Source organism: Gopherus evgoodei, chromosome 14 (assembly GCF_007399415.2).
Source record: "Gopherus evgoodei ecotype Sinaloan lineage chromosome 14, rGopEvg1_v1.p, whole genome shotgun sequence".
NCBI classification, from domain to species: Eukaryota; Metazoa; Chordata; order Testudines; family Testudinidae; genus Gopherus; species Gopherus evgoodei.
The window spans coordinates 32,459,410-32,480,290 of record NC_044335.1 but is presented as its reverse complement, the minus strand read 5'-3'; the positions used below and the strand labels follow the sequence as shown (position 1 = coordinate 32,480,290).

At 52.2% G+C, this 20,881-nt stretch overlaps 1 protein-coding gene across 8 annotated transcripts in view; it reads right to left on the bottom strand.

Moving 5' to 3' along the window:
* Positions 1 to 20,881, bottom strand: part of CPNE1 (copine 1) — a 97,212-nt gene that overhangs the window by 19,915 nt on the left and 56,416 nt on the right. For all 8 annotated transcript variants that reach the window (XM_030532791.1, XM_030532792.1, XM_030532795.1 and 5 more), the window contains 2 exons: positions 19,173 to 19,247; positions 18,828 to 18,899 (listed from right to left, as the gene is read on the bottom strand). In XM_030532791.1, the coding sequence (XP_030388651.1) occupies positions 18,828 to 18,899; positions 19,173 to 19,247 (147 nt within the window). The remainder of the gene's footprint in view (positions 1 to 18,827; positions 18,900 to 19,172; positions 19,248 to 20,881) is intronic.

Below are 20,881 nucleotides of genomic sequence, written 5' to 3'. Positions count from 1 at the left end.
TTGTTCATGTCCATTCAAAGTAGGTGTGCGCACGCCGCATGCACGCCAGCCGAAGATTTTCCCCTTGCAGCGCCTGTAGAGTCGGCCCTGGTGCTCCCTGGATTGGTGCCACTACAGCACCCTATAAAGGGGCCTGCTGACCCTCCATCCCTCAGTTATTCTTGCCGGCACTCCGACAGAGGGGCAGGAGGGTGGGTATTGGAATGGACATGAAAACCACATCTCAATGAACAACAGTTACTAAAAGGTGGGTAACCGTTTTTTCTTCAAGTGGTTGTTCATGTTCATTCAAAACAGGTGACTCAAAGGCCTAACCTTAGGTGGTGGGGTCGGAGGTCACTGCCGACTGAAGCACTGTACGACCGAAGGTGGCATCATCCCTAGCCTGGTGCGTGATAGCATAGTGCGACATGAACGTGTGGATGGAGGACCACATGGGAGTTCTACAAATCTCCTGAGTCGGGATCTGAGCCAGGAACGCCACGGAGGAGGCCCATGCCCTGGTAGAGTGGGCCGTAACCAGAGGGCTAGGGGCTGTATCTATACGATAGCACTCCTGTATGCAGGCCGCGATCCAGGAAGAGATCCTCTGAGAGGTGACCGAGAGCCCCTTCATTCTATCCGCCACTGGGATGAAGAGCTGGGTCAACCATCTAAATGGCTTTGTCCGTTCAACATAAAAGGCTAGGGCCCTGTGGACATCCAGGGAATGCAGCCTCCACTACTTACTGGAAGAGTGTGGCTTTGGATAAAACACCGGTAGGAAGACATCTTGTCCCATGTGGAATTGGGAGATAACCTTGGGGAGGAAAGACGGGTGAGGTCTAAGTTGGACCTTGTCCTTACAGAAGACAGTGTATGGGGGTTCAGATGTCAGCGCCCTGAGCTCTGATACCCTCTTGGCCGAGGTGATCGCTACAAGGAAAGCAACCTTGTATGACAGGTGCAGCAGAGACATGAAGCCAGGGGCTCGAAGGGAGGCCCCATGAGGGCAGAGAGGACCAGGCTGAGGTCCCAGGTAAGAGCTGGTTGACGGACATACAGAAACAGCCTGTTCATGCCCTTGAGGAAACGACCAACCAGCGGGTTTGCGAACACCGAGGTGCCCCTCTCTCCCGCGTGGAAAGCCAAAATGGCTGCTAAGTGAACTCGAATCGAGGAGAGAGAAAGGCCCAACTGTCTCAGGTGGAGCGGATAGTCTAAGATAACGGGAATCGGGGCCCGCAACATCTCCTGCCCTTGCTGACCGGACCAGATGGAGAAGCATTTCCATTTGGTCAGGTAGGTGGCCCTGGTCGAAGGTTTCCTACTACCGAGCAGAACTTGCCTGACCTGTTGGGAGCATTGCATCTCCACCGAGTTCAACCTTGAAGCATCCAGGCAGTGAGGTGGAGTGATTGCAAGTTTGGGTGGCGGAGGCAGCCCTGGTCCTGCGTGATCAGGTCCGGCAGCAGGGGCAGCATCAGGGGCGCTCGGGTGGACATGTGCAGGAGCGACGTGTACCAACATTGGCGCGGCCACGCCGGTGCTATCAGGATTACATGGGCATGATCCCTGCGGATCTTGAGAATTACCCTATGTATCAAGGGAATTGGAGGAAAGGCGTAGAGCAGCCCTTCCCTCCATTACAGGAGGAAGGCGTCCGACAGATACCCCGGGATGTGGCCCCAGAGGGAGCAAAACCTCCAACACTTCCTGTTTTCCTTTGAAGCAAACAGGTCTAACTGGGGACGACCCCAGAGCCGGAAGATTGAGCACACTACATCCCGACGAAGGGACCACTTGTGACCCCGGAAAGAGCGGCTGAGGGTATCCGCCAGGCCGTTCTGTTCCTCCAGGAGGTAGAACGCCATCAGCTGGGTAGCATTCTGAACGCAAAAGTCCCACAGCATGAGGGCTTCCCTGCACAGGGGAGAAGAGCGTTCACCCCCGTTTGTTGATACAGAAGACCGCTGACGTGTTGTCCATGAGGACTGAAACATCTGTCCAGCCAGATGAGATTGGAAGGTAAGACAAGCCAGGCGAACAGCTCTCAGCTCCCTGATGTTGATATGTAACTTGAGGTCCTCCTGCGACCACAAGCCCTGTGTCCTGAGATCCCTCAAGTGCGCTCCCCATCCCCGATCCGAGGCATCTGTCACCAGGGGGAGGGAGGGTTGAGGGGTGGCGAAGGGAACACCCAAGCACACCTTCTGTGGGTCAAGCCTCCATCAGAGAGAGCTCAGCACCACCTTGGAAAGAGTCACCACTGAGTCCAGGGGATCCCTGGTATACCGTAGCCAACCAGGATTGCAGTGGGTGAAGCCAGAGTCTGGCATGGCTCACCACATAGGTGCACGCCACCATGTGGCCCTACAGCTTGAGGCAGTTTCTTGCTGTGGTGGTCGGGGCGCGTTGCAGACGGAGAATGATTTCAGACATAGACCAGAACCTGGACTCCAGAAGATACGCTCTGGAATGGGTTAAGTCCAGAACTGCCCCTATAAATTCTATCCTTTGGGTGGGAGACAGGGCGGACTTGGCCTCGTTTAAGAGGAGGCCGAGCTTGAGGAAGGTTCACTTGAGGAAAAGCACCTGAGCCGCCTCCTGCTCCCTTTATAAGCCAATTGTCCAAGTAGGGGAAAAGACGGTTACTCACCTTTGTAACTGTTGTTCTTCGAGATGTGTTGCTCATATCCATTCCAGTTAGGTGTACGCGCCGCGCGTGCACATTCGTCGGAAAACTTTTACCCTAGCAACTCAGTGGGCCGGCAGGTCGCCCCCTAGAGTGGCGCCACCATGGCGCTCCATATATACTCCCGCCGGCCCACCCGCTCCTCAGTTCCTTCTTGCCGGCTACTCCGACAGTGGGGAAGGAGGGCGGGTGCGGAATGGATATGAGCAACACATCTCGAAGAACAACAGTTACAAAGGTGAGTAACCATCTTTTCTTCTTCGAGTGATTGCTCATATCCATTCCAGTTAGGTGAATCCCAAGCCTTACAAAGGCGGTGGGGTCGGAGTGAAATGTGGCAGAATAAAACTGCCGAGCCAGAGGCTACAGCCTCTCTTGACTGCTGAACCAGGGCATACTGCGAAGCAAAGGTAAGGACCGAGGACCAATGGAGCTTCACGACAGGTCTCGTGGGTAGAAACACGAGCCAGCAAGGCGGCAGATGAAGCCTGAGCCCTGGTAGAATGCACGGTGATGTGGCTTGGGGAAATATGAGCCAAATCATAACAAGTGGGGATGTCCGCCATCACCCAAGATGAGATCCTCTGAGAGGAAAACAAGCAAGCCCTCCCTTTGGCCCGCTACCGGGGCAGAGCTGGGGCACCTTAGGAAATGATTCTGTCAGCACAATATAATGTGAGCACTCCACAGATGTCCAAGGAGTGCAACGGTTATGCCCATTGCGTTGAGCTGTGGGTAACATGAAAGGCCAAAACACCTTAGGGAGGAAAGCCGGGTGCGGTCATAACTGCACCTTGTCTTTGTGGAACCTTCGTAAGAGCTCTGATCTCAGAGACCCGTCTGGCCAAGACTAGGTTGAGGTCCCAGGGCGGGGCTGGGCGGCGCACCCGAGGGTGCAAGCGCTCCAAGCCCTTGAGGGACCTCGAATCCATAGAGCGTGGGACACTGAACGTCCATCTTAGCCTGCTGGAAGGTAGGGATGGCCACTGAGAGTGTCCTCAGCGATGATACCGCCAGATCCTGCCGCTGAAGGCCAGAGGCAGGCCAAATAGAGGGGATCGAGACCTCAGCAGGAGCAAGATCGAGCGTACTGCAGCTGTAAAGGAAACGCTTCCACCTGGCTCGGTACGTTGACCAGGTGGAAGGCTGCCTGTCACCCCGACTCAGGTACGCAGGAGCCACCGTGAGGCGAAGAGGCTGCAGGTCCGAGTGACGAAGCCTGTCATTGCCCTGAGTGATGAGGTCTGGGCTGACAGGCCGAGCAACGTGGTATGTCAGTGCTGCCTGGACCACTCTGGAGTGATCATGATGATGCACGCTCTGCCCCTGCGAAGTTTGAGCAGGACGTAACGAACCAGTGGGAACAGTGGGGAGGCATAATGCAGTTGGCCGTTCCACGGCATCAGGAATGCGTCCAAGATCGATTCCGAGGAGAGACCTTGGAAGGAGCAGAACACCTGGCATTTCCTGCTCTTGCGGTGAGCGAACAGGTCTGTGTGAGGAAACATCTCCACTTCCGGAAAGCGGGACGCCTCACATGGGGCAGAGTGATCACTCGTAAGACAGGAAAAACCTGCTGAGTCAAAGAGTTAAGACGTTCCGAACGCCTGGGAGAAAGGACGTCGCCAGCTCCATCGAGTGGGCCATGCAAAAGACCCGGAAATGGATGGCCTCCTGACAAAAAAGGGGGGAGGACTATGTCCCCCCTGAATACTTATGAAGCACCTGGCCCTTGTGTTGGCTGTAAACACCGAGATACAACGGCCTCGCAGCTGCCGCTGGAACCCCTGGCATGCCAGGCGGACTACTCTCATTTTTGGGGCATTAACGAGGAATGCCAGCTTCTTAGAAGACCAAAGGCCTTAAGCTCGGAGGCGACCATGAGCACTCGAGCAGAGAGATGATGCGTCCGCCGTCAGGGGCAGTGAGGGCTGGGGCGGATGAAACCGCATCCCTGTCCACACCAAGGAGGGAGTTAGCCACCACTCTAGGGAGCCTAAGACGTTCGAGGGAACGGTGACTACCATGACCATTGGCTCCCTGACCAAGCGGTACGCCGCGGTGGGCCGGACTTGGAGAGGACGGAGGCGGAGCTTGGCGTGTTTGGTTACAAACTTGCGGGCAACCATGGACCCAGGAGACTGAGACAAGAGCGAGCTGAGGTCGTTGGGAAAGCCTTCAGACCTCAGATGATTGTTGCCCTCGCCTAAAACCGCAGTTGTGATAAGCAGGCTCCGGCTAGGTAGGAGACCAGGATAGCCCCTAGGAAGCCCAACCTCTGCGTGGGAACCAGAGTGGATTGCTCTATAGTAATCATCAGGCCTTGATCTGTGAATAAGACCGTGACGATGCCCACGGCTGAGCGGTTTGTGTCTCAGAGTCTCCTCGGATAAGCGAATCGTCCAGATACGGAAAAACGCATATCCGACATCAGCGACGGAAGGCGGCGACTATGGCCGTAAACCGGGAGTATTCACCGCTGGCTATAAAGCGGAGGCATCTCCCGTGTGGAGGGAAGATGGCACTGCGAAAGTACGCGTCCTTCATATCCAGGGCGGCATAGTAGCCCCCAGGAGGCAAGGATGGAATAATGGTTCCCAGGGATACCATGTAGAACTTCAACCTTATCCTAAACCGGTTGAGTCCATGCAGGACCAGGGAGGTCTGAGACCTGTGTTCGAGTGGGGGACTAGGGCATAACGGGAGTAAAACCCCTTGCCCCTTTCGTCCGCTGAAGGGGGACAGGGCTGGAGCAAATTAAAGGTGGTACCTATGCTCCATCGTGCGCAGGACCCAGCGATCTGAAAGTAACTGGGGCCATGCCAGGAGAAAGCGGGATCGGGATCCCGTCCTGCAACTGGTACACCGCCCTCCGGCGAACCTTGGAAGGTCCGTCTTTGGTCCCAGTGGTAATTGCGAGGGACCTTGACTTTGGCTTTTTAGGGGGCCTGACGTTTGTCTGCAACCACCTTGGCCTTGCCGTTTTCCAGAGTTCTGCCTCTGGCTAGGCACAGAGTATGGCGGCTGGGGCCATAAAGGCCTGCGTTTGGTCGCTAGCGTATACATGCTGAGACGCATTAGGACCCTATTGTCCAGCAGGCTTCGCAGTCTGGGGCTGTCTCTGCCGCGAAGATGCCTTTACCAACAAAGGGTAAATTCTTTCCCCCGTCCTCCAAGACGGCAGCGAACTCCAGGTGGGAGGTTCGAGGGAGAAACTCCTCCACCCAGGTGCTATAATTATCGCAGCTAAGCAAGGCTTGTTGCTTTGCTACCCAGAGGTGCAGGGCCCCTGCAGAGTACACCTTGCATTCGCCAAGGCTCTTTCTGCTTCGGGGCTGGCGCCCGCTGGCCATCATATCAGGATCGTGGTCCTGAGCATAAAATCTGCGCATATGGGCTGACACGGATGCGTGTCCGGACGGCCATGGAGGTACTAAAAGAAGGCATGGGCCGAGTCTCTGACTCACTCGGACCTTGCCCAACTCGGCACCGGGGACCGGCATCGGGAGGCGTATCGGTACCTGGAACGAGATCCAGACCCGCAACCAGAACGGTGTTGGGAGGTCGACCGAGATCTCGAGGCTCGGAGAAGAGCTACAGGAGTCAAGGTACCTGCCCGGTGCCAGATGTCGGAACGGTGCCGATAGCGGGTCGGCGAACGGGATACCGACCGGTGCAGCGAGTGTGACCAGTACCGAGGAAAACAGCACCGGGACTGCCAGTGGTGTCCGGCGTGCCGACAGGACTTGGAGTGTCTGCGGGACCGTGATCATGAACGGTGCCGCTCTGCTGTACTGACAGGGGACAGTCCCTTGAAGAGACTGTATTACCCGTACCGGCGGTGCCCGGGTCAGGCAGCACTGACTCTGTCATGGCACTGAGAGCCCTCGCCGTTGGTAACATCTCCGGCGTGCAGGGAACAGCAGGCTCAACCACAGTGCGTACTGGGGAGCTGTCAGGCACCGGATTCGACGGCCCTCGTGGGGCCGGGATCCACGGTACCGAGGTCATCAGAGCTTCGGTAGGAGCCGGTGCCGGGCGAACCGATTTAGATAAGCTGTCTGGCTGCGGTGCCGTCAGCACTGAAGCAGCGGGAGTAATACGCTCAACCACGGCGCGTGCCGGGGAGCCGTCGGGCACCGGATTCGATAGCCCTTGTGGGACTGGAATCGACGGTGCCGATGTTGTCGGTGCCTCAGAGGCTTCGGTTGGCATGGAAGCAGCCGGAGCAGGAGCTCAACCACGGCGCGTGCCGGGGAGCCGTCAGGCACCGGATTCTACGGCCCTTGCGGGACCGGGATCGACGGTGCCGACGTCATCGGTGCCGCAGCAGGTGTCGGTGCCGGGCGATCCGACTTAGACTAGCCCTCTGGCCGCGGTGCCGTTGGCACAGAAGCAGCCGGAGCATTAGCTCGACCACGGCGCGTGCCGGGGAGCCGTCAGGCACCGGATACTACGGCCCTTGCGGGACCGGGATCGACGGTGCCGACGTCATCGGTGCCGCAGCAGGTGTCGGTGCCGGGCGATCCGACGTAGACGAGCTCTCTGGCTGCGGTGCCGTTGGCACGGAAGCAGCAGGAGCAATACGCTCAACCACGGCGCGTGCCGGGGAGCCGTCAGGCACCGGATTCTACGGCCCTTGTGGGACCGGGATCGACGGTGCCGACGCCATCGGTGCCGCAGCAGGTGTCGGTGCCGGGCGATCCGACGTAGACGAGCCCTCTGGCTGCGGTGCCGCTGGCACGGAAGCAGCAGGAGCAATACGCTCAACCACGGCGCGTGCCGGGGAGCCGTCAGGCACCGGATTCTACAGCCCTTGTGGGACCGGGATCGACGGTGCCGACGCCATCGGTGCCGCAGCAGGTGTCGGTGCCGGGCGATCCGACGTAGATGAGCCCTCTGGCTGCGGTGCCGCTGGCACGGAAGCAGCAGGAGCAATACGCTCAACCACGGCGCGTGCCGGGGAGCCGTCAGGCACCGGATTCTACGGCCCTTGTGGGACCGGGATCGACGGTGACGACGTCATCGGTGCCGTAGCAGGTGTCGGCGCCGGGCGATCCGACTTAGACGAGCTCTCTGGCTGCGGTGCCGCTGGCACGGAAGCAGCAGGAGCAATACGCTCAACCACGGCGCATGCCGGGGAGCCGTCAGGCACCGGATTCTACGGCCCTCGTGGGACCGGGATCGACGGTGCCGACGTCGTCGGTGCCGGGCGAGCCATCTTAGACGAGCTGTCTAGCTGTGGTGCAGCTGGCACAGAAGCAGCAGGAGCAGTAAGCTCTACCACGGCGCGAGCCGGGGAGCTGCCAGGCACCGGATTCCATGGTCCTGGGGGACTGGAATCGACGGAGCCGAAGTCATCGGTGCCTCTGCAGGTGACGGTGCCGGATAACGCAACTTAGGCGAGCTCTCTGGCTGCGATGCAGGTGGCACGGAAGTAGCGGGAGCAGGGGGCTCAACCACGGCGCGTGCCGGGGAGCTGCCAGGCACCAGCAGGAATCGTAGACTCTCTCGACCTCGGAAGAAGGGAGCGGTGCCGAGTCGACATCGGTGCCGGCGACGGTCGGTGCCGAAAGGCCTTGGTGGTACCGGCGGGGTCCGGTGCCGAGGAGGCGCTTCTGCCCGCCGCTTGAACATCGCCCGGCGCCCAAGGTGGAGGGATAAGTGAAAGTCCCGCACCTTTTTGTTCTCGGCTTAAAAGCCTTGCAAATGGGGCACTTATCTGTCAAGTGTGATTCCCTGAGGCACTTCAAACAGGAGTCATGTAGATCTCTCTTCGGCCGCGGCTTCTGGCAAGCCGGGCCCCTTTTAAAACCGGGTGAGCCATGCATGGCTCCGGCACTGGGCTCATGGAAGGGCTACTTCCTGAACCCCGCTAACTAAACTAACCATGTTAGCAAAGAAACACGTATAACCATACAAATATATATATAAAAGGGTTATAACTGCATAATTATATACGAGAAAACGAGTAGCTAGGGAAGTGGAGGTCAGCTAAGCCGCGCTCCACTGTTCCAACGACCGACACGGGCGGTAAGAAGGAACTGAGGAGCGGGTGGGCCGGCGGGAGTATATATGGAGCGCCATGGTGGCGCCACTCTAGGGGGCGACCTGCCGGCCCACTGAGTTGCTAGGGTAAAAGTTTTCCGACGAATGTGCACGCGCGGCGCGTACACCTAACTGGAATGGATATGAGCAATCACTCGAAGAAGAATACCTGGATACTCCACCTGCTCAGAAAGGCCGCCACGACTGCCATGCACTTCGTGAAGACCCTTGGTGCCGCTGATAGGCCAAACAGGAGCACTGTGAACTATAGATGGGCGTCGGCCATGACAAACCTGAGGTACCGACGGTGTTGGGGGATTATGGAAATAGGGAAATATGCGTCCTTTAAGTCGAGGGCGGCATACCAATCTCCTGGATCCAAGGAGGGAATGATCGAAGACAGGGAGACCATGCGGAACTTGAGCTTTTTCACAAACTTGTTCAGCCGCTGCAAGTCCAGGATGGGTCTGAGGTCCCTTTTTGCCTTCAGTATTAGAAAATACCAGGAGTAGAAGCCTCGGCCCCTGAGCTCCTGAGGAACTTCCTCCACCACCTCCGCTATGAGGAGGGACCACACTTCCTGAATTAGAAGTTGCCTATGAGAGGGGTCCCTGAAGAGGGACGAGGAGGGAGGCTGGTGGGGCAGGAGGGAGGAGAACTGGATAGAATATCCGCTCTCTACTGTGCGAAGCACCCAATTGTCCGATGTGATTCGGGACCAGGCACGGTAGAAGGGGGACAGACGTGACTCAAAGGTAGGGAAAGAAGGATCCGGAGTCCTGATCAGTAGGCCGTCCTCGACCATACCATCAAATAGGGGGGCGTAGGCCCCGACGTCGGTCTCGGTTGGCCGGATGCCTGGCCAGAGGGGTGGCGTTGGTGGCACCTCCTGCCGTTCCTGCCCCATCTGCGCCCAACGTCTGAACGATTCTGAGGCTTGTAGAGGCGCGGGGCCACTTGCAGCCTAAACTGCCTACGTTGGGTTGCCAGAGTATGCAGGCCCAGCGAGCGAAGCGTAGCCCTCGTGTCCTTTAGGCTATGCAGACGCTTGTCCGTTTTGTCCGAAAACGGCTTCTGCCCTTCGAAGGGGAGGTCCTGGATAGTCTGCTGGACCTCACTGGGAAGGCCCGAGACCTGGAGCTAGGCTCCTCGCCTCATGACCAGGCCTGCTGCCATGGAGCATGAAGACGAGTCCGCTGCATCCAGGGCAGCCTGAAGGGAAGCTCGGGAGATGAGCTTTCCCTCTTCCACCAAGGCCGAAAACTCTGCCCTCTAATCCTGGGGAAGTTGCTCAGTAAACTTCGACATGGCTGAACATGTGTTATGACCATATCGGTTTACGACAGCCTGTTGGTTGACTATTCATAGTTGAAGGCCTGCCGTGGAGTACACCTTTCTACCAAAGAGGTCGAGCCTTTTGGTGTCCCTGTTCTTTGGCGTCAACCCTTGAAACCCGACGCTCCCTTTGGTTGGCCGCGTCTACCACCAGGGAGTCTGGGGAAGGGTGGGTGTTCAAATGCTCCTGGCCCTTAGAGGGCACAAAATAACGCCTCTCTGTTTTCTTGGCAGTACGGGCCAATGAGGCTGGCGTTTGCCATAAGGTGCGGGATGTGTCCTCTATGGTCTTGATCAACGGTATGGCCACCCTGGATGATCCCGACGGAGCCAGGATGTCCATTACCAGATCTACATCCACTTCAATTTCCTTAGCCTGGATTGTGAGGCTCTGAGCTGCTCACCTGAGCAGTTGCTGAAGAATCCTAGTGTCTTCCAGGGCTGGTGCCATGGCCGCGCCCACAACCGCCTCACCTGGGGAAGAAGAGGAGGAAATCACTTGAATCGGCCCGTCCTCTGGCGCTTCCAGCCCTTCGGTGTCCAGTGGCACATGGTACCGAGGTTGCAAATACTGCACCGTGGCCAGTACCGGGGTCGCCAATGAACAGCTTGGCGTGTCTGGCGGCACCTGTTGAGCCCGAACCGTGGTCGCCACCGGTGCTGATGCCCGGCTAGGGGGTGCTGAACTTAGATGTGGCACACCTCTGCCCGGTGATGGTGCCGGTGGAGGAGGCAACTGCGCCGGGGAAGGAGGCAACTGTGTTGGGGCCGTCGATGCCAAGGAGACCGAGGCTGACCTAGAGCGAGGACCAAACGCCTGGCCCACCAACTGGTGGCAGGCCCAGGGGGTCCAAAACAGCCACTGGGAGGGCGGTTGCCATTGCTGCTCCACTGTGGTGGATATCGCTGGCGGCTCACCCCCAAAATCGGCCTCCTGCTCTGCGACCGGCTGGAGCGGTAGGAGTTCGCCTCTGAGTCTGAGGTCTCTGAATAAGAGGACCTGGGGGGAGTGGCACCTGTCGTCACCGGAGAGCGGTGTGGAGCCAGGGAGCTGTCTCTCTGGTCCGGTGCTGCCCAGGTGGCGCAGGACAGAGAGGGAGGCGACAGCATGACTGGCTTGCCCCTAGACTGTACTGGGGGATGAGCTCTGGTCAGCAACTCTCTGCCACGATGCGGGGAGGCCGGTACCGGGAATCTCAGCAGGTCTGAGGCCGCCTCGAATGCCTCCGGTGTTAAGGGTGGATGCACGTCTCTGCTAAGGCCAGGAGATGTTGGTCGCTCTGGACTCGACCGCCCTCTCTCCGGTGCAGGAGTCGACGGAGCAGCCGGGGGCTGTAGCCCAGCCTGTCCACTTGTACCGGCGGACGGCGTCGGCCTGTGGAGGTCCTGGTGGGGCGATCGTTCCCTCACCAACCTCTTCTTCTTAGCGGGCACCAGGGAGGGCGAGCGGTGCCGCATTGAGGCCAACTTCTTATGACCCGACTCCCTTCGGTGCCGGGTTTTGGAGGATTTGGGCTGGGCCCTAAGTCCTGATACCGGTGCCGGGACGCTCCGCACTGACAACGACGTGCTGGGCACATCGGCCGGCTCCGGGTCCGAAGGTGGCCGCAAGGCAGCCTCCATCAGAAGAACTCTAAGTCTTTGTGCTCTGTCTTTGAGAGTTCTGGGATGGAAACCGCTGCAAATAGTGCACCGGTCCCTTTGATGTCTCTCCCCGAGGCACCTCAAACAAGCAGAGTGCGGGTCACTCCTTGGCATGAACTTTCCGCAGTTCTTGCAGAGTTTAAACCCGGGAGATTGGGGCATGCCCCGGCGGGGTGACAAGTAGGTGTTGACCCCCACGACAGCAAAGAACTATATACAACTAATCTAGATAGACTAACTACATATACAAAGTTTATGAACGCTGCTAAACTTGCTATCAGCAAGCGAAGTTCCAGCTAGCCATCACCAGCGGTAAGAATGAACTGAGGGGGTGGAGGGTCGGCGGGCCCCTTTATAGGGCGCCATAGTGACGCCACTCCAGGGAGCGCCAGGGCCGACCCTACAGGCGCTGCTAGGGGAAAATCTTCAGGCTGGCGTGCACGCGGCATGCGCACACCTACTTTGAATGGACATGAACAATCACTCAAAGAAGAACCACTAGTTACCCCTCTCCTTTCTGAGAATTTACCATTTATTCCTACCCTTTGTTCCCGGTCTCTTAACCAGTTCTCAATCCATGAAAGGACCTTCCCTTTTATCTCATGACAACGCCATTTACATAAGAGCCTTTGGTGAGGGACCTTGTCAAAGGCTTTCTGGAAATCTAAGTATACTATGTCCACTGGATCCCCCTTGTCTGCATGTTTGTTGGCCCCATCAAAGAACTCTAACAGAGTAGTAAGACACGATTTCCCTTTAGAAATTTGCCCAACAATTTATGCCCAGCAATTTATGTTCTTCTAGGTGTCTGACAATTTTATTGTTTACTATTATTTCAACTAATTTGCCAGGTACCGACGTTAGACTTACCGGTCTCTAACTGCCGGGATCACCTCTAGAGCCCTTAATATTGGTGTTACATTAGCTATCTTCCAATCATTGGGTACAGAAGCCAATTTAAAGGACAGGTTACAAACCATAGTTAATAGTTCCGCAACTTCCATTTGAGTTCTCTCAGAACTCTTGGGTGACTTGTTAATGTTAAGTTTATCAATTAATTCCAGAACCTCCTCTAGTGACACTTCAATCTGTGACAGTTCCTCAGATTTGTCACCTACAAAAGCCGACTCAGGTTTGGGAATCTCCCTAACATCCTTAACTGCGAAGACTGAAGCAAAGAATCCATTGAGTTTCTCCGCAATGACTTCATCGTCTTTAAGCGCTCCTTTTGTATCTCAATCTTCCAGGGGCCCCACTGGCTGTTTAGCAAGCTTCTTGCTTCTGATGTACTTAAAAACTGTTTTGTTATTACCTTTTGAGTTTTTGGCTAGCCGTTCTTCAAACTCCTCTTTGGCTTTTCCTATCACATTTTTTCATTTAATTTGGCAGTGTTTATGCTCCTTTCTATTTACCTCACTAGGATTTGACTTCCACTTTTTAAAATATGCCTTTTTATCTCTCACTGCTTCTTTTACATGGTTGTTAAGCCACGGTGGCTCTTTTTTAGTTCTTTTACTGTGTTTCTTAATTTGGGGTATACATTGAAGTTGGGCCTCCACTATGGTGTCTTTAAAAAACGTCCATGCAGCTTGCAGGGATTTCACTTTAGTCACTGTACCTTTTAATTTCTGTTTAACTAGCCCCTTCATTTTGGCATAGTTCCCCTTTTTGAAATTAAATGCCACAGTGATGGGCTGTTGAGATGTTCTTCCCACCACAGAGACGTTAAATGTTATTATATTATGGTCACTATTTCCAAGCAGTCCTGTTATAGTTACCTCTTGGACCAGCTCCTGCGCTCCACTCAGGACTAAATCAAGAGTTGCCTCTCCCCTTGTGGGTTCCCGTACCAGCTGCTCCAAGAAGCAGTCATTTAAAGTATTGAGAAATTTTGCCTCTGCATTTCATCCTGAGGTGACATGTTCCCAGTCAATTGGGGATAACTGAAATCCCCCACTATTATTGAATTCTTAATTTTGATAGCCTCTTTAATTTCCCTTAGCATTTCATCATCACCATCACTGTCCTGGTCAGGTGGTCCATAATAGATCCCTACTGTTATATTCTTATTAGAGCATGGAATTACTATTCATAGAGATTCTATGGAACATGTGGATTCACTTAAGATTTTTACTTCATTTGAATCTACATTTTCTTTCACATATAGTGCCACCCTCCCCCCAGCATGACCTGTTCTGTCCTTCCGATATAGTTTGTACCCCAGAACAATTGTGTCCCATTGATTGTCTTCAGTCCACCAGGTTTCTGTGATGCCTATTATATCAATATCCTCCTTTATCACAAATCACTCTAGTTCACCCATCTTATTATTTAGACTTCTAGCATTTGTGTACAAGCACTTTAAAAACTTGTCACGATTTGTCTGCCCTTTTCTGATGTGTCCAATTCTTTATGTGAATGTTTCTTGTCTGATCTGGCCCTTACATTATCCTCTTCCATCCTCTGCTCCTGCCTATAATCTAGAGAATCTCTATCAATAGACTCTCCTCTAAGAGAAGTCTCTGTCTGATCCACATGCTCCTCTGCAGCAATCGGCTTTCCCCCATCTCCTAGTTTAAAAGCTGCTCTGCAACCTTTTTAATGTTAAGTGCCAGTAGTCTGGTTCCACTTTAGTTTAGGTGGTGCCCATCTCTCCTGTATAGGCTCTCCCCATCTCAAAAGTTTCCCCAGTTCCAAATGAATCTAAACCCCTCCTCTCTACACCATCACCTCATCCAAGCATTGAGACGCTGAAGCTCTGCCTGCCCTGCATGTGGAACTGGGAGCATTTCTGAGAATGCCATCCATAGAGGTCCTGGATTTCAGTCTTTTCCCTAGCAGCCTAAATCTGGCCTCCAGCACTCCTAGTGCAACCCATCCCCATGCATTCCACAGCTCTGCCAGGATACCCCAACCCCCCTGCACCTCAACCTGCTTGCACTCCAGAGCTCTGTCAGTTCACCCTAACTGCACCTTCCAGTTCTGCAGTACACCCCACCCCTCCTGCACCTCATAGAATCATAAAATATCAGGGTTGGAAGGGACCTCAGGAGGTCATCTAGTCCAACCCCCTGCTCAAAGCAGGACCAATCCCCACATTTTTGCCCTAAATCCCTAAATGGCCCCCTCAAGGATTGAACTCACAACCTTGGGTTTAGCAGGCCAATGCCCAAACCACTGAGCTATCCCTCCTCCACTCTGGGTTCCAGCCCAGGGTCCTGTGGACTGCAGCTGTCTAGAGTGCCTCCTGGTACAGTTGCACAATAGCTACAACTCCCTGTGCTACTTCCCCACGGCCTCCTCCCAGCACCTTCTTTGTTCTCATCACCGGACCTTCCTCCTGATGTCTGATAATGGCTTGTACTTCTCAGTCCTCCGGCAGTACACCTACTCACTCTCAACTTCTTGCATGCCTCTTGTCCCCAGTTCCTCGCACGCACTTCCTCTCCTCTGGCTCCCTGGCTCCCTCTGGCCAGACTAGAGTGAGCCCTTTTATAGCATCAGAGGGGCCTTAATTAGAGTCAGGTGTTTAACAGTCTCATCTGACTCTTAGCAGATTAACTGGTGTCAGGTGTTCTCGTTAGCCTGGAGCAGTCCCTGCTCTGGTCACTCAGGGAACAGAAAACTGCTTATCTAGTGGCCAGTATATCTCCCTTCTACTACTCTGCTGTTCCCAACTGGCCTGGGTCTATCACATCACTTATTATTAAATTTTTATAAAACCATACAGACTGCACAACGTCACAATGGGATAATCACTGCCAACGTGACTATACAAAACCTGAGCTTGCAGATGAAGCGATTTAGATGACGGAGGTCAAGGATTGTCAAAACCTGCCTTTTTTCTTAGGTATCAGTTCCTTGAGACGCCAGGGGGATGTGTTCTTCTGCTTCCTGTTGTAATAAGGAATTCACCTCTTGGGTTAGAATGCTGTTGTGAGAGTGGTCCCTGAAGAGGAATTGGGGCGGGGGAGGGGGGTTAGATAAGGTAGGTGTGATGAATTTGGTCATATAGCCATAGTAGATGACATGCAGCACCCATTTGTCCATTGTTATTGCACTCCAAGTTTGGAAAAAAGTGCTAAATGACCCCAAAGTGGGTAGGGGCCGTGAGGTGGTAGGCAAGGTAGTTGGCAGCTCTCTAGGTGGTAACAGAAATATGTCTTGGATGGAGGTTGCAGCTGTGAGATAGAAGCCTGTAAAGGGGGTCCCAGAAGGCATGATCTCTGGGTTTTCTGTCACTTCCTTGGTGGCTCATAAGGTCTCTGAGGACAGAACTAGGGAGACCTGTAGCATTGAGTAGGTGGCTGTAGTGCAATTTAAGCTTTGGGGCAGGAGTGTAGATGCCCAGAGAGCGACGGGTCACTCTGGAGTCCTTGAGGGTATGTGAGGAATTGTCTGTCTTTTAATCAAAGAGATAGGATTCATCAAAGGGAATGTCTTTGATAGTGTTTTATACCTCCATAGGAAAACCAGAAGTGTGGAGCCAAAACTCCCTATGCATAATTACGGCTATAGCCATGGCCCTGGAGGAGCTATCTGTTGTGTCCAGCCTCAACTGGAGTGCTGTTCTGGCCACCAGCTCCCCTTCCTCAATAAACACCTGAAAACGAGTCTGGTCCTGCTGTGGGAGGCTATCAGCAAATTCCTCAATTTTGCTGTAATTCAGGAAGTTGTATTTGGCTAGTAAAGCCTGATAGTTCAAAATCTGGAACTGGAGACTGGATGAGGAAAAGACCTTACATCCCCCAAGGTCCAAATACTTGCCCTCGTTGTCAGATGTTATAGAACGAGGATGCTGTTGGCTGGCTTGTTCAGTCACTGCTTGCACAACAATGGAGTTGGGGGGGGTGGGAGAGGCAGTGAAAGAGGGTGTGAAGAGAGAAACTTGAACCCCTTAGCCAGAATGTACTTATGTCTTTCTGCCCCTTTGGGGGTATGCATGCAGGTAGCCGGGGTATGCCATAATGTTCTGGCAGGCTCAAGAATGGCTTCATTAAAAGCTGGTGCTTGTCACAGAGTTCCCAGGCAATACTCTGGAACTGCTCCCCACAAAGCCAGTCAGGACTTTGGGGAGCCTCCTCGCCCTTGGAGCAGACAGTCTACAGGGCAAGAAGCTCACACGACTTCACCTTCCTAGGTCTGACCTTGGTGCATTCAGCATCCTTTGCCCCTCCGTGTACTTCCTACAACAAGTTTGCCCAGGCGGGGTCCTGGGGAAGCCAGAGGGTCCTGCACACACCCCACACTTTGCAGTCAGATGTGACTCTTAGCCAGCCAGTAAAACAGAGATTTATTAGATGACAGGAACACGGTCTAAAACAGAGCTTGTAGGTACAGAGAATGGGACCCCTCAGCTAGGTCCATTCTGGGGCCCAGCGAGCCAGATAACCCCGTCTGCCCTCACTTCCTGTCCCCAGCCAGTTCCAAACTGAAAACCCCTCCAGCCTCTCCTTTCTGGCCTTTGTCTCTTTCCCGGGCCAGGAGGTCACCTGATCTCTTTGTTCCCCTTTAGGCATCCCCTTGCAGGGGGGAAGAGCCCCAGCCATTTGTTGCCAGGAGACAGAGTGTCAGCCATTTATGCACACTGGAGACTTAAGAAATGCAGTATTCAGAGGAAACGTTAAGAACAGTCCCACTTCGTCACAGTGCTGAGGAGCAGAGGATATCCAGGAGTTTATACTGGGTGTCTTGGATTTCCTCCAGGGGAATAGAGAGTTCCCCTGTGACTCTGTGCAGTAGCTCTTGAGCTGTCTGAAGTCATCTGGAGGCAAAGGGGATGCTGTAGTCACTGCCTCATCTGGAGAAGAGGAGGGAAATCTCGCTGATTCCAGCAGCACCCTCAGAGTTAGGCTAAGGGATACCTCCTCCTCTAATAGATCCGAGTGCCTGTTAGAAGGGGCCCTCAATGGGGAGGCAGGTGAAAATTCCTTTCTGGATCAGGCTAGTTCTGAGGGAGGACATTGGGACCAGAGTCCGCAGTACGGCCCGGAGGTTGGATCCAGGGGATGTTGAGGTGATCCCCATGGCATAGAGTACTGGTGGCTCCACAGGCACCAAGACTGGGATAGCCTCCGTGAATGCACGTGCAATGCCAATAATCCCTCTCCAGTGTTCAATTTGTCAGAGGATGAGAAGGCAGAATCCAGTTTAATTGGAAGTACCACTGGAGCCAGTGGAAGAGGGTAGATCATCTGTGTGGAAGGTGAGGGGACCCACACTGTGGGCGCATCACAAGGGGGAGAAATAGTCTCCCTAGAGGTAGATGGGTCTGAAAAATGGGGTGATTCCGGTTCTGCTAAAGCAAATATGTTAAGAGGGTCACACAGTTCCTGCTCTCCCTGGCGTCAGAGGTACCCTCTCTTTACTCAGTGCCTTGCATCCCGCATCTTATGGGACACCAGGGCTGTCGATACCAATGGACCAGCATTCGGAACCGCTGGATCCCCCTGCTTGTAGGGCTTCTTGTCATGTCGACCGGGTTCTGTGTGCACACATCTCCGTGGCTCAAACTCATGAAAGGAGTGGTCACATTTTTTGCTTTTGAGGAAGACTTAGTCCCATGCTTCCAAAGGATCAGTCAGGCTCACCCCAACATAGCATGAAAGGAGCAGTCTGGAAACATTAGAAGGAAGAAGGTGGATCACTATTTTGCATGATGATGGGCAGTATTGCATGTGGGGAGGACTCCAAAGTCTGGATAATTGGGGGAAGCTACAGTTAAGAATTCAAAACTCAACTCTGAACCTTTGGAAGTTCTCCAGTTGTAGTCCAATACATTTAATATTTAGCCTAAATCAACTTTCAATTCTATCTCAAGGATGTTTTTTCAGGTAAACTGCCCATTATCAAAGACATATCTCAATTAAATTACCTTGAATGAAAGGCAAGGCCAATCCCAAAAGTGCAGTTTGATAACTTCCTATCTGACATCACATTCAGAACATAAACATGTTTCCGGTTCAAGCATTTAGTAAAATGTGAGTACTTCCTCTTCTACACTGTTCTCCCAATTAAAAAAAAAAAATTAGTGAACACACACACACAGCAAGTAGAATTGAATTCCATCTTATTGCAAGTCCTGATTATAGCTACAAAAACATGTGTAACTCCGTAAGTCAATTACCTTTTTGTCCAAGTTCTGTGCTTCAATCTCTAGACTGACAATTCTTGTGTCTTTAATCTCTTCTGCAGAAATCTGTGTCACAAGAATGAAAAGACAAATTAATTTCCAATGGAGCTTAGCAGACACTCAGGCATATGAAAGAGACTTTGCTTCTGGTTGTAAATATGTTTTCTTGCGCTCGCGCATACTCACACATGTAACAAGTAACACAATTTAACACTGCCAAAAAGCAGACAAACTTTGAAATTAATTTACCCAAAGCTAATTAATTTAACCAGCGAATTTTAACGCTACATAAAGTCACAAGCTCATTCATTCTTTTAGGGATATACACAAAGCAGTTACCGTAATGGTGCCTTTCCCTGCTGGCTTTCCTTTCTTCAACTCCAAAGGCCGAGTGAATGTTTTACTGGAAACAATCTAAAGGCAAATGAAGGTATACATAATTATGGAGTTAGATCCAGAAAACATGGTAACTCTTGAAGAGTAAATTTCCCCAAATCACCTAAGTGATTAGGTCCCTAAGTTCCATTTTCAGAAGTAACCTATACCCCCAGGAGCCTAAGCATCACTGAAAGTCAATGGGACTTATGCTCCTAAATCACTATTTAGGTATTTTTTGCAAATTTTACTTATCCTAAAGCTATACATTCTGAGGCTACAGTATTCCAGCTCTGACATCCATTGACACTCCCTGAAATCTAATCCTTGCATTCCTTTCACCTCTAATTTTTGCCTCCCAATGACACCGTGAGACACTGATATTTTACTGTAAGGATCTAAGAAATTCTAGAAATAGAAAGAGGCCATTCAACAAGCCAGGTCCTGTTTTAATAGATTTGAACCCCACTTTCCTACCTCTAGGCTGAACATCCAACCCTCTGCTCCAGACATGGAGGAGTAGAAGGGGTCTCCAATCCTCATTCAATCTCTGCTGCAATCACCTTCTCTTTCCACACAAAGGCAACTGACCACAGAGAAGTAGCCCTGCTAGAGTTCTCCAATTACCCCACACTCATTTGCTAGATCATATTCCATGATGTTTGATGCTCCCTCCATTTTGAGCAATTTATAATACGCTGTCACTATTTTCTGAACTTAGAAGTTTTAAGAATTTCTGTTCCAGATATTTGTTTTCCAGGACACATTCTTGTGCGATCATCAGAAATGTATGATTTAATCAGGATGGAAAACATTGTTTCTCCCATTGATTTAAAAGAGGTCTGCTAAAGACATCTAAAAATTAGGGCTGTCGATTAATCACAGTTAACTCACGCAATTAATGCAAAAAAATTAATCAAGATTAATCACAGTTTTAATTGCACTGTTAAACAATAGAATACCAATTGAAATTTATTAAATATTTTTGCATGTCTTCCTACATTTTCAAATATATTAATTTATATTAAAGGACAGAATACAAAGTGCATAATGTTCACATTATTTTTATTACAAATATTTGTACTGTAAAAATGATAAACAAAAGAAACTGTAGTTTTCAATTCACCTCATACGAGTACTGTAGCGCAATCTCTATTATGAAAGTGTAACATACAAATGTAGATTTTTTTTTGTTAAGTAACTGCACTCAAAATGTAAAACTTTAGAGCCTACAAGTCCACTCAGTCTTACTTCTTGTTCAACCAATCGCTAAGACAAACAAGTTACGGGAGATACTGCTGCCTGTTTCTTATTTATAATATCATTGAAAGTGGGAACAGGCATTCACATGGAACTTTTGGAACTGGCATTGCATGGTATTTACGTGCTAGATACGCTAAACATTCGTATGCTCCTTCATGCTTCAGGCACCATTCCAGAGGACATGCTTCCATGCTGATGGCACTTGTTAAACAAATGTGTTAATTAAAATTTGTGACTGAACTCCTTGGGAGAGAATTGTATGTCCCCTACTTCGTTTTACCTGCATTCTGCCATATATTTTAATGTTATAGCAATCTCGGATGATAAGCCAGCACGTTTGTTTTAAGAACACTTTCACAGCAGATTTGACAAAATGCAAAGATTTCTAAAAATAGTTACAGCACTCAATT